This window comes from Pogonomyrmex barbatus, unplaced genomic scaffold (assembly GCF_055798465.1).
Source record: "Pogonomyrmex barbatus isolate J1 unplaced genomic scaffold, ASM5579846v1 scaffold15, whole genome shotgun sequence".
In the NCBI taxonomy this organism is placed as follows: Eukaryota; Metazoa; Arthropoda; class Insecta; order Hymenoptera; family Formicidae; genus Pogonomyrmex; species Pogonomyrmex barbatus.
In genome coordinates, this window is record NW_028297111.1 from 6,606,298 (window position 1) to 6,619,626 (window position 13,329).

Below are 13,329 nucleotides of genomic sequence, written 5' to 3' on the forward strand. Positions count from 1 at the left end.
GCGCTGCCAATCATCCGGGACTGGACTCGGCCTTGCCGGTACCCTCACTCCGTATCGCGGCTTCGGCTCGTCGGAACCGTCCGCACCTACCTTAGCGCAGTAGAGTCGTCCCTTGTCTCGTGCGCACCAAGCTCCGCGTTCGCCGTCGCGTTTCTTCCACGGAGCACATGATCCTGAAAAATCACTCCTACACTGAGTTCCTTCAGGAGTAAAGAAACAGTTACGAGTGGGTGATTCTTCGTCAGAGTGTGACCGATGGGGAATTGTTTCAGTGCGGGTGCGTGAACGCTTGATTTGATGTTTGTTCGCCATCGCTTATCGCAGTGCGCCGGGGCGATATGGAATATAAACCGCAAAGTACAAATTCTGAATTGTCGATAATACCGCGATGACAATAATAGATTCTTCAAGTGCTAATCTGTGAAGTGGCATGGGTGTTACTCGCGTACGATAACTGGGGCGGACTGTCGTCGACTTTGTCAAAGAATCGCGTGATGCACCCGTGAGGGCTCCTCCCTCGTCTATTCTTCAAGGTGTCTCGGAGGGATTCAACCCCCCCACGTTAGTGTCGTGATATTGGAAGTGTTGCGGGGGAAGTAACGCAAGAGAGAAGAGAACGAGGGTGGACGGTAGAGGTGGAAGGAAGAGAGGATCCGAGCCACAGGCGGACGCCATCTCCGCGTTATCGGCAAGCGGACCCCTCGGGATTCCCCCCCGAGCAACCTCGGCGTCGCGCACCCTCGGCGGGAACTACCCCGCGACAGCGACCACCCTGATGGGAGTGTATGAGGAGCGCGCCCCTCCTACCACCGGCATGCACTGGGTGAGTGTCATCCCCATGTCCGCGTTGCCCATTGGCCGCTGCGCACTAGTTGGTACACCCCGCCGGGGCGGAAGCTCCTCGCTCAGATTGTGAATCTGCGATATCATCTCCGCACATTTCTCCGAACATTTCTCTCTATTGAATTCAAGATGGTGAATGTAGGACTGTTTACGCTTCTGCGAGTATAAATGAATTTTGGAGAGCTTGGTCTCTAATTGATCATTTTTAATCGGTACTCAAATACCAGAATTTGATTTGTGCAGACATGACAGAATCATTTCTGATAATGCACATTGCAGAAGACATGAAGTCAAATGATTTCTACTTTATGTCATATAGAAAAGTAAAAATTATTAAAATTATTTGTTATTATTTTTAGCAAGAAGGGTTCTTATTTTTTACTGATATATTTTATAATTATACATAATTATACATCAATGTTTGAAAATTATATATATATATATATATATATATATATATATATATATATATATATAAGTATTGTTAAAATCATTAACGTTAACAGCGCTTTTTATTATTTTATAATTGAGTAAATTGACTGTTTGATTCTGTCTCGGCATTTGAAAATAACATTAAAATTTTTGTAAATATTTGAATCAAAAAGAAAAGATAGTCAATTACAACTTGCTTGATTCTGTTAAATTCTTTCGTTTCAACCAAACAATTATGTTTTATTGTAATCTTTCATCTGAGATTTCTTATTTCGATACTGTAGAAAATCGAATGACAAAGATATTTAATGTAATATATATATATATATATATATATATATAAAACATTTTTATTTACACTTTTATTTACACATATCTTTCTGATTGTCAAATATACAATTGCAAAATTATAACAAAACTATAATAAAACTCTATTACATTTTGATAATGATGACACAGTCATCAATGTCCAACTAGAAATGAATAATATTTTGTTATAATTTATATATAATTTAAAATAATGTAGTAAATATTTTTTTCTATTTTTATCAAATAATTATAAAAAATATAAAAAGGAAACATTAAGAAAAATATTAGCAAAATTTCTTATTTTAATTTAAAAAAATGTACATTTTTTTTTAAATTTCCAATATTTACATGAAGATATTTACTGTTAGTATTTCTAATTTTTTTAATTAATGACTTTTTGTAAATTTGCATTCTCTTTCTCAAGTAAAAACATGTTACATAAACTTATTGAAATCGGGAAATAAAATTGTTTGATTCAACTAAAATATTTTTGTATGACAAAGTAGCTTTTAGTGTATTACTTAAATTATTCTTATAGCAGAGAACTACACCTGTAGATAAATTTATATATAAAAAATTTTTTATTAATGTCAGTAATCACAAATTGTCATAAAATTGACAAGTCTTCTTTCATCTTATATTAATAGATCATAGTTTTTCCTTTATCCGATCTCTAATTCTCATCAATTATTTTTACATTATAGCATAACTTTACATATTTTTTTGTCCCATCAAGAGAAAATTTATATGTATGTACGTTTGTATACGATTGACAATATACATATAAAATTCTGTAATTCTGTATACATTTAATAAGTATTAGAGTGTAGTTTTATGTACGCACACATATACATTAAACACATATCGCAATTATATACAAAAATTGCATTTAAAAACGATTTTTTAAATAGTATTAATCTTAAAATCTGTATTAATGAAGAAATCAGTAAAACGTTGTCTGAAAATATGATTAGCCGAAGGAGCCGATCTCAGATTATTCAAACCAGATTATGAAACCAGTTTTACATAATAACTTTGTTAAAACTGAATTATGTAGTTTAGTGAGAATATAATTTTATATGAGAGCTTGGCTTAATGAATATAGAATTCGACGATACAGAAATTGTAACAGATACTCAAATGATTTTGTATCTTTGTGAACGCTGAGATTCATTCATTATCATGAATATAACTGAGTTTTGTTTTTCTGAAGAAAAATTGTATAAATATTGGTTAAAAAGCGATTATAAATTCTTTGGTCTAATCTCCGTTTTGAAAAATTGAATTTCGTTTTCAAAGCTTATTATTTAAAGTTTTCTGTTTTTTTTTTTTTTTTTTTTTCTAAGGAACGATTTATTTAGTTTCAATTATCTCAGGGATAAATTTATATTTTAGTATCTACGAGTTCCAAATAGTAACTATAACTCAAATTTGTAACTCATTAAACAGTTTATTAATCTTTATGAACTTTGTCGCGATTGTCGCTGCGATGCTGAGGAATTTGCTTGATTTGAAAGTGCGACGGAACGGAGGCAGATTGAATCTAACACGTACAGGTGTGATTCTGAGACGTGCGACGAGTACATCCTGGCAAAGATCTGGCCACAAAACATCTTGGACTTTATTTCGTGGATCGTTTATTTATTTTAATATGATAAATTTTGTTACGTTATGCTTAATAATACTTTACCAATGTCTGGACATACATCTTTATGTACGTCTATTAATAATTATATACGTAAATATTTTTACAACAAGTTACTATTTTAAATCTAAGATTCTTTTTCTTGATTATATATGAAATGTTAATTTACGAGACCAATGTGAAAAGTACAAGTAAATATAGATGATAGTTATTTTGAGAACATCACAAGCCTTCACGACTTTAATCATTAATTTATTGAACTGCAAAAATAGATTTGCGTTTAACATACTGATTTATTGATGATTCATCATTCGTTGGCGCATATCTTCTAGTTGGGAAGTAGAATTTAAAGGCGTAATTATATCGCAGATTGACATTTAGAAAGATTATTCAAAGGTCATCGTGCGTGGTATATGTGCAAGATGACTGATTTTGCTTTCTGAGAAAATTTGATATGATGAATTTATCGCCAGCAAAAATCAAAAGATAATTAATATTTAAATTGAAATTCTTAAGATTGAAGGACGAAATCGCAATCGGAAAATAAGATCTGTATCGTAAATCATTATGTTATATAATTATTTTATTTTTATATGACGTTCTTTGAAAAATGTCGATATATTAATTTCATTAACAAACGATATTTCAAAAATAATATTCAAAATATTCTATATTTACTCTGTCTGATTACAAAGCTGTAATCGCTATCAACTATCGAGTGAAATAATGTGAAAACGCAATAGGCGATAATTATTCGGAAGTTGAAAGCAACGGGATTACGTAGCCAGATGTGATAACACAGTTCACCTTCAAGTAACATTAATTTGCTCTTAATCAACCGGTCGAGACTGTCGTAAGCAACACGTACTGCTTGTAAACAAACGTAATTGATTGTCCCTTGTCGTCGATTAATTAAACCAATGCATTAATCACGCGTACGCCAATGCTTAGCATAAAGTAACATTGCTAAAGAAAATTAAAGTGTCTTTATTTGAATGTGAATTTACGAGCTATCATTAATTAGTGTTTGACAAAAAAAAAATATATTTACAAATATTTCTTTGAAAATTTCTAAAAATTCTTTATCTTTTTTAAATTTATTTTTATTATGTATTTTGTTACGCATTTCGTATTGCACGAAATTTGTGTCGTTAAAATAATTTCATGATAATGTTGATGAATTTTAAATAAATAAAATATAAATAAACTTCTAGATTTTAAATTTACTTTTTAGATATCGAAAATTTTTGAAAATAATACACAGTAATAAATAATACATAGTAATAAATAATTTATAATCTTTAATTGCAAGCTTTATTGCGAGACAAATTTAAATATATATTTCATCTAGCATTATATTTTTTTAAAAAAAGTGAAATAATATAATTACCATAGAGATATTACAGTATGAAATAGTATACAAACAATATATCTTCTTCATCATGCGTTTTATAGTGCTCTCTTTTTGTCATTTTTTTATTACATAAATGATTTTATGATTGTATATGCATATAAATCAATAAATTTATTTGTGCTCACTAAACTGATATAAATAAAGTAAAATTAATAAATAAAATATAAAAATATGATACTAATAATTTAATTAGATTAAATGTATTTTTGTCAGAGCCATTATTCGAAACCAAAATATGAGATTTATGAGATTTTGAATGTATATTGAATGTATATTATGCAATAATGTGTAATTATACGCGTTTACTTAAATAATCCCCATTCATTATATATAACCTGAATAGAAAAATATAATTTTTAGTTACAGGAGGTATGAGAATATTGAATAGTTAATCTCCGCTCGATGCGATTTAAGTCTTTACTTTAGCACGTCTAAATGGATCAACATTTGCGAGACGACAAGCCTGGGTTTTTTTATTCCTTCGCTTCGCAGTTATAACGCTTTTGCTTCGACTGATATTCGATTTTCTATTTCTTTCTCGAAGCTTTCAAAGAAAAATAATGTATTATATTTTATATAATATTCTGTGATTATTAAGTCAAGTTAAGCGTGGCTCCTCATTTGTGCGCAAAACTTTTTTAGAAAAAAAAAAAAAGCTAAAATCTGGAATGCAGTCTGCATTCTTGGGAAACATATTATTCTAGAATTCTATGGAATATTTGTTAATTTCGCCAAATGTTTACGGCTACCTGTCTCGCGTCTCTCTATTATTGTTTCCTATTTTCCGAGTTTTTGCGCTTGTTTTCGGTCCAGGTTGCTTCGCCTTAATTCTCTGACCGTTGAAAATTGACCGAATGAAAATTCTTTCTTCAAGTCAAACTTGAACCTTGGAAACCATCTAATTCGTAAAAGCCAGAACGTTTTCCGCGGGAAAGCGTTTATCGGCGTTTATCGTCAGCGATTTGGCGTCGGTTAGTCTGACAACGCGAACGTCGCGGACTTTTCCGATCGCGACCGCGTTCGCTCGTGGCGGAAGGAGAGAAAGCGAGAAAGGATGATCAATGTGTATCAGCTTCAATGAGATAAAAGGCCATCTTGCTGCGAACGTGTCTGGTCGCGATAGCGCGCGCCGTTTGTGACGAGTGTAATTTATTATATACATGAGCCGAGATTATATCCGTCGTTTCTTCCCTGCCTCTTATCCTCGTGTCGGCCTCTTCTCCCCGCCCCTCCCGCTCGCGACAGTCATCGGTTGCGGCCGAATACTCGACGTTTAACTTTGCACTCGAAGACCCAATCTGGTCAGCTTCATCATTGCTCACTTGTTGTTGACGTTATCACTCATTTCAGAAATAGACGTACACACACACACACACACACACACACACACACACACACACACACACACACACACACACACACACACACACACACACACACACACACACACACACACACAGTGTGGGAAAGAGAAGCGCATTTCTTGCGCATTTAAGCGCATAATTGCAATCAATGAAAGCATATTAATGATCACGTGTTAATATATTGATGTATCGCACATTTGGCAAACTGACTTTTTTTTTTTTTGTTAATTCCGAACGTTACGCAAATTCGCGTATATATATATATATATTTTTTTTTTAAAGACTCATGATCGTTCTCCAAGATAATGATATAATATCAGTCGGATTGATATATCAAGAGTTTAAGGTCAAAATACTATTGCAAACTGACTGATGTAATCGTGAGTTTCGTGGAGGCAAGCACGATGGTTTAACTAAGAAGAAGAACTGATATTCCTTAAATCATATCACTTTTAATTTTGAAGATGCTATTCATGCTCACCGGCGAATTCTTTCACGCGCATAATGTAAACGCGGTAATAAATACGAAATTTCAATAGATATCAAATTACATTCGCTCACTTATTGGAAATAGTCCAAATATCTATTAGTATTATTCGATGGAATAAAATCAGCTTTGATAAAAACGCTTTGAAAAAGGAAAAGCAAAAAATGCGAGGTGAATGAGATTGTCAATGCAATGAAGAAAATACAATATATTAGATAGTAACTTGTTATCGATTGCAAATATTACAGAGAACATAAAGGAAAAAAATGCACTTTCTTTTAATTTTAATAAGCGTTTTAAAATGCATCAATAGTTGCGAAGATAGTCGATATTTTAAAACTTAATTCCGTAACTTTACCTTTTTTCTTTAGGGAAGGGTATGGAAAAGAGTATGGCATGACGTATTAGATGAGGTAAAAGGTAATGTGTTGAGGAAGTTATAACGAGAAAGAGAAATTAAATATAAGTAGAGAAGAAAATGTAAAAGATAGAAATTATTGATAGGTAAGGCTAAGAAAATAGGTAATAGATATGATAGGAATGTAAGATTGTAGAAAACGTTTAAACAATAAACAACTGCAGATACTGTAATTATAGCATATAAGTAAATAGATATAGAAGAGAAGATGGTACTATATAATGATGATATGGTATAATGTGATAATTGTATATTTAGGATAAGGGTATAACTATAAGAATATAGGTAGAATAAAGTTGGCTAAGGTAAAGTACGGATGGATGAATGAGATTAAGGAAATATTTGTAAATCCAGTCCCTTTCTTAACTGTAAAATTTTGAAGCAATAAACACTATTGCTATTATTATTTTTTCAGTTAGAGCGTCACCCGGGCAGGGTGTACTTTCTTCTAGGAAAAATTTAATTTAAAAATTTAATTTATCAGCGCATCACAAGCGCTTTATTGCTAAAGATTAAAAACTTTTTAGCCACAAAAGGGTTAATTCGATTATCGCGCGATTCTTCCTCGTCAATCGTTATGTCGTGTCACGCATCGCACTTAATTTAACCTCGATCAGAGGGACGCCAGATTTCGGAGGCAGATGACGCTCGCGTGTCGAAATCATTTAGCATGCAAGCGCGCATCGAGTAGCGTCGATGAACCGCACGCAAATCTACGCTGGCAGTGAAGATACTTAAGCTCAACGGGTTATTAAATGTAAAATATAAGATATATAATTCTATTCGACGATAAAAGATTTCAAGAGATAACTTTAAAATCACTCTCTTCATCGCTCTCTTCTATCACTCTCTTTATCACATCCTTTTGTAATATTGTAATGCTTTTTACTTAACATTAGCTTACTTTCACGCAGGAAAAATAATTATATCTTTAATCTATATATTATTATTTCCAAAAGTAATATTTTTATGTTTCATATGACAAAAGATTACGTTCGCTTTTCGCAACAAAACTTGAACACCAAAATCCGAATCCGAATCAAATTTGTCGCTTTCCCACCTCTAACACTTTGATTTTTAATTTTAAGATGTTCCATGATCCATATACAATTTGATAGAAGATGATAAATTTTACACAGGAGCTCCTACTTTGCGATTCTAAATAGGTCTAATTGTAAATTTAATAAAAAAAATCAAAATGTATATGTCGGTCTAATCATGCAAAGTATTAAAATTGAAGTGTTGCTAATTTTCTAATCAAACTCTAAAGTAGAAGGAAGATTTCGACTTTCGGATGGTAAAATCCGGCAAGTTTACACGTCCGACGATACTACCGAGTATAATAATTGAATTGATATAAGCGTCCCTAACTAACTGGCGGACAAATCTTGCGGAATGCGAGAAGCAGGATGATGCCCCGTCCAAAGGGGGACCGCTAATCTCCCGGGGTCAGGTCGCGATTCTTGGCCTCCCCGGCATGCGACACCCGCCGCTTCTCCAACATGTTAACAGAACTTCGTTTATCAGGGCAATCGGAAGGGGGGAGGAAAGAGGAGAACGGGTTTAAATCTCGCAGGACTGGTAACCGACTATTTTTCAGACGGCTCACGTTTTAGGCTGCTGCAAGTATTGCAAATACAGCTCTGATTTACATATCCATCGCTCTCATTTCTGATTTATGCAGCGCTCGCGGCTATATTTTTATTCACAGCAAATGAAATTGGGGAACAAACAAAGGACAATATACGACTAAATATAAAGCAAACAGACGCACAGCTGAACGCACAAATTACGTATTTGCATTTTTTCGCGAGAACGCAATCCGTTACTTATTTAAAGTCTACGTTTAAAATTACTAAAATTATTCGCGCGCGCGCGCGCGTGTGTGTGTGTGTGTGTGTGCGTGTGCGTGTGTTACGTTTTTGATGACAAAGTACCGATTACCGCACACAGAAGGAAAACAGACACTGAACGTGTCTGTAACCTCACGTTACTCCAACGTGAAGTTAATTTATGGGTTGCTTGATAAATGTACAATCTATTCATAAGTCGGAGCTGCTAATTGATTTGGTTCAGGATATTTCGCGAATAAAATTAGCAACGCGTAAACCTGCACTTGCGCGATGTGTGCCATCGATATTCCTTCGGGGCGGTATGATCTAATAATATGCTTGAAAGTGAAGCGCGATGTGGCACGAATCAACGATCCGGCTAATTTGCGATTTGTATATACGTCATCATAGAGAGATAATGCTTCTCATCTGCTCTGATTTAAGAAACAATATCAGAGTATCATCTGCGATTCGTCGAAAATCGTCATCAATAAATTGAATTTTCACAATACACATTAAGTCGCACTGCTACTAATTAATCTATTATGTACCCAGCGCAATATTGTTCATCGACGCTCGTAAATAAATTTGCGCATATCGACAACTGCACTTTTGTTAAATCTGCATGTATCGATATTCAAATTGAGAAGACAGTTATATTAAGAGAGTTATCCACTATGTATATATTGCCATATGTTATTCTACGAAACTAAGAAGCCGCATATGACGCGACAGAATTATAATTCGCTAACTCTCTGGATAATTGGAAACAGTCAACAACCTTCTTTCTCGATCTCCGATCAGAGAGACAGCCGCGCATTGATTTCATGACTCCACTCTGGAGTGGATATAGGAATTTGCGTATATAGGTAGCGAGCCATCCAATATTTCTGGTCGTTCTTACGACGTTCTCTTCAATCCGGCTGATTGGTAGCCCGCAACGACAACGCGGAGAAGTGCAGATAGCCGGGCAGTTTATCGGCTCTCCGCGGTGTTAAGCGGCGCCCACGCATTCTAAAAGAAAGAAAGAGAGAGAGAGAGAGAGTGAGAGGGGAAGAAAGAGAGAAAACTGCGGTCGGCGCGATGGACGAGGCTGTTTATTGTTATCGCTATCGTTGGCCGAGCAAGGGAAGCTGATACCAAGCGCGCCAAGCGCGCCACACGTGCCGCTTTGCGCGACTACACGACTGCCGAAGGCAACCGAGTGGCGAGACTTTAACGCACACTTACTAATTTTAACACTTTTCTAAATCGAGAATGCTCATAGATTTTTTTTTTTTGTATCGAATAAACGTGCTACTTTCTTCGCTTGCTACTTTGCTTCAAAAGAGAGCTTTTTTATGTTACGAGGGATGGAATATCACAGATGTCTTTCCTCTAAACAACAAGATGCTTTGGAATTATCGGAACAAGCATTACGTGTGTTTTACTCGCGGTCTAATAAGTAAATAAATCTATTCCTTCGTAGGTTTACAAAACGTTTGTTGTACAGCAATAATATTAAGTTGATTGTTAATTTTTAATGCGAAAAAAATATTTTAAAATCGACGCATAAGGCTATAGAAGATTATTAGACATAGGATTTTGCCTAACAACTGAAAATATCATTTTTTTTTTATACACATATCACTATGTTTATTTATTGAAGTATAGGCGATATAATTAAAGTTTATCTGAAAAAAATGACCAAACTTTCAACGATATGTTTTTTTTCGAGAAAAACATTTTGTTCCATAAGAGAGAAACGCAAGTATCTCCTTTTTGCAGTACGAAATAACAAAATATTGCAGAAATGTCGAGCATCTCTTTCAATTGTTGATAACAAAAAGGCGATATTATTTGAAGTCCTAATATTTTGTGTCGAAGTTAAAATCGAGAAACTCTGACGACGTTGCTGCGCCATTGATATCGAGGACGACCCATCCCGATAATTTTTTACCGTCGTCGCTGTCGTTGTCGATGCTAAAAGAAATTTTGCTGACTCAGTCGCAGCCAAGAACCGGGCTTCTTCTTCGAGTTTTGAGCGCTGAAAAAGAGAACCGAGTTACAATTTACTGCGATAACGCTGTATCTCGGTAGGTCGTGACGTAAGGTTATCGTGTACGCTTTTCCGTAGTCGGAACGCGTTCGGTCTCGCGTTTTCAAACAAATTACCATCCGCGACCGGCGCGACGGCTTCATTTTTCAAGTCGCCATGTAACCTTCCGTTAATAACTGTCCGCTGCATCGTTGACCAGGTATCTCAGGATCTCGCTGATCGTTCTCTCGATTAGAAGGAATTAGAATTTTCGCAAAATTATATAATTATAAAAACTTTATTTCGCGAATATATCGTAAACGGTATTCAAATGATATTGATTATACAGTGTCTTCTACATCAGCTGTGGACCTATTTTGACAGAGGCCCTCGAGATATTGCGTTTATCGATGCGAATCGGAGAAATCATGAACTAATATTAATGATTTCAAACCATTCTTATCATGTATATATGTATCTACTGAAGATGATCCGAAAATGGCTCGAACCGTCTGGATGTAAGAAGAATCTTAAATACAGATAGGATTTAACGGATAATTATTTGCCTCATTTACTGCTTGACTCCCATTGCCCTTATTGTCATTTTTATTTGTTTTTCTAATTAAAGGAGCCCTTCTATTTTAATCTTTTTGTTATATAATTTGGGTTTGTGTCACTAAAACGCGTTTCGAATTCAAATCGAAATATCATAAATTTTAATCTTCAATTAAAAATAATAATTATCATAATAATTATTTCACACATTTCTGCATTTATGCTTCTCACAAAAAAAAATTGATAAAATTGACAACAATTGAACGTTAAAGATTACACGAAGAACGAAGATGCGATACAATCGATAATTGATTTGAGAAAAAATTGAATTATATTGATTCTTTTATCTTTTTATCCTTCAATTTTACATTTTAAAATCACATTATTTTATCGTTGTTTCGTCTAACGTGAATGCACATTTTATATTTACTTTTCACATTTCTTTACTGTGAATTTTCAAAGCAGATGCTCTCTCTCTCTCTCTCTCTCTCTCTCTCTCTCTCTCGACGTTCTTTCAATTACTGCGTCGTAGTCGTAAAGTGGCGCGAGTCTCGCAAAGATATATTAAGAAAAAGGAGAAAAAGGCACACACAAATAAATTCGCGCAGGTAGGAAACAGTAGAACGCCCGGTTTCTACCGGCAGCCGAGCGACATTTCTGGCGGCATTCTATTCGTTTCCGTGTCGGCATCTCGCGATCGTGGATTCCGCGCACGTTATTTACTCCGCGGTTTTGCGAAAATGAGAGGAGAGCAGGAAAAGGGGAGAGGAAAAAAAAAACAGGAGGAAAGGAAAAAGAGAGGGATGGCGAGCGCACGCTTGCTCTTGTGCAAGCTTTGCCGCCGAGTGAAAGTCTGTTTGCAGTCTGCGAGAGCACGTTGTCGGACCGCTCTCGAGATGGATAACGATCTTGTGGATCGATCGCGCTCGCCCGTTGCTCTCCCGTGAGATATTTATCGGCCGATCATGTCGGCCCTGCCTTTTCCCATATTGTCTCACGTCGAATCGGAAGACGCGGAATCTTGATGACGAGCAGCGAGATTGACAGACCGATTTGAACAGATCTTGGAATCGTCGCTTCACCGAGATTACAAAAGCATGAGGTTTTACGAATCGTTCGTGAGACATCGCGTGGAGTTATGACGCACCTATTTTCGTTATCTTCAGCACGTCAGCCAATAGCATCGAAGTATTAGGGACAAGTCACGCCCGCAGTTTACCTCTATGTCGGGGCAAGTCGAATCGGTATTTCTGCAAAATTACGAGTGATCCCGATTCACGAATAATTGGCGGTGCGACCTAACAAGCCTATTACCGCACACAGGTTACGATTCATTATTTACGGGATAGGACAATGCGAGAGATAGTTTGAGGAATGCGCATTCCTGTAATTCCTTCGCCAACTCAGCAAGATTACATAAAGATCAACGGCACGCACGTAAAAATTACGTCGCGTCGCGAAAGCTTGCTCAAACAAACAATTCTATGGTTAAGTGAAGTCGGGTCGTAATTAACGATTTTGATCACGTCCTATGCAGTGGTTAACGTGATATGATCGTCTTATGTAGACTTTTGTTTCCCGTTATATCTTATACAATAAAATATCTTTAATAATTATTAATTATTTTTGCGAGATTGGAAATTGATCTTAATCAATCTGACAAGAAAAATCTATCTTTTTTATTGACTCTGTTCGATCTGGAAAGGAAAATTGTCGGAAATTTCTGAGAATATAAGATCTTAATAATTTTTAATAATTTTAGGAATTATTCAACATTTTTGAAAAATCTAATGCTATTTAAGAATCTTTAGAAATTTCACAAATTATTGAAAACGTACGTTTTACCTAAAAGCTAATTCTAGTCTAGCTGACAATTTTGAAACTTGGTTAATGGAATTATTAAACATTACAAAATTTTCCAAAAATACGCTCTAATACATCTCCTTTATAGTGCATATCAGATTTAAGATTAAATATTCTCATAGCGGGATGTTCTGTCATGAAGTTACTCTC

The 13,329-nt window shown here is 35.1% G+C and overlaps 1 protein-coding gene across 2 annotated transcripts in view; it reads left to right on the forward strand.

The window, feature by feature from the left end:
• Positions 1 to 59: 59 nt before the first annotated feature.
• Positions 60 to 13,329, forward strand: part of LOC105434166 (protein apterous-like) — a 39,489-nt gene continuing 26,219 nt past the window's right edge. The window contains exon 1 of one of the 2 annotated variants that reach the window (XM_089073399.1): positions 60 to 823. In XM_089073399.1, coding sequence (XP_088929525.1) covers positions 776 to 823 — 48 coding nt within the window. In that variant the 5' untranslated portion in view covers positions 60 to 775. The remainder of the gene's footprint in view (positions 824 to 13,329) is intronic. The other variant, XM_011649796.3, reaches the window with a different exon arrangement.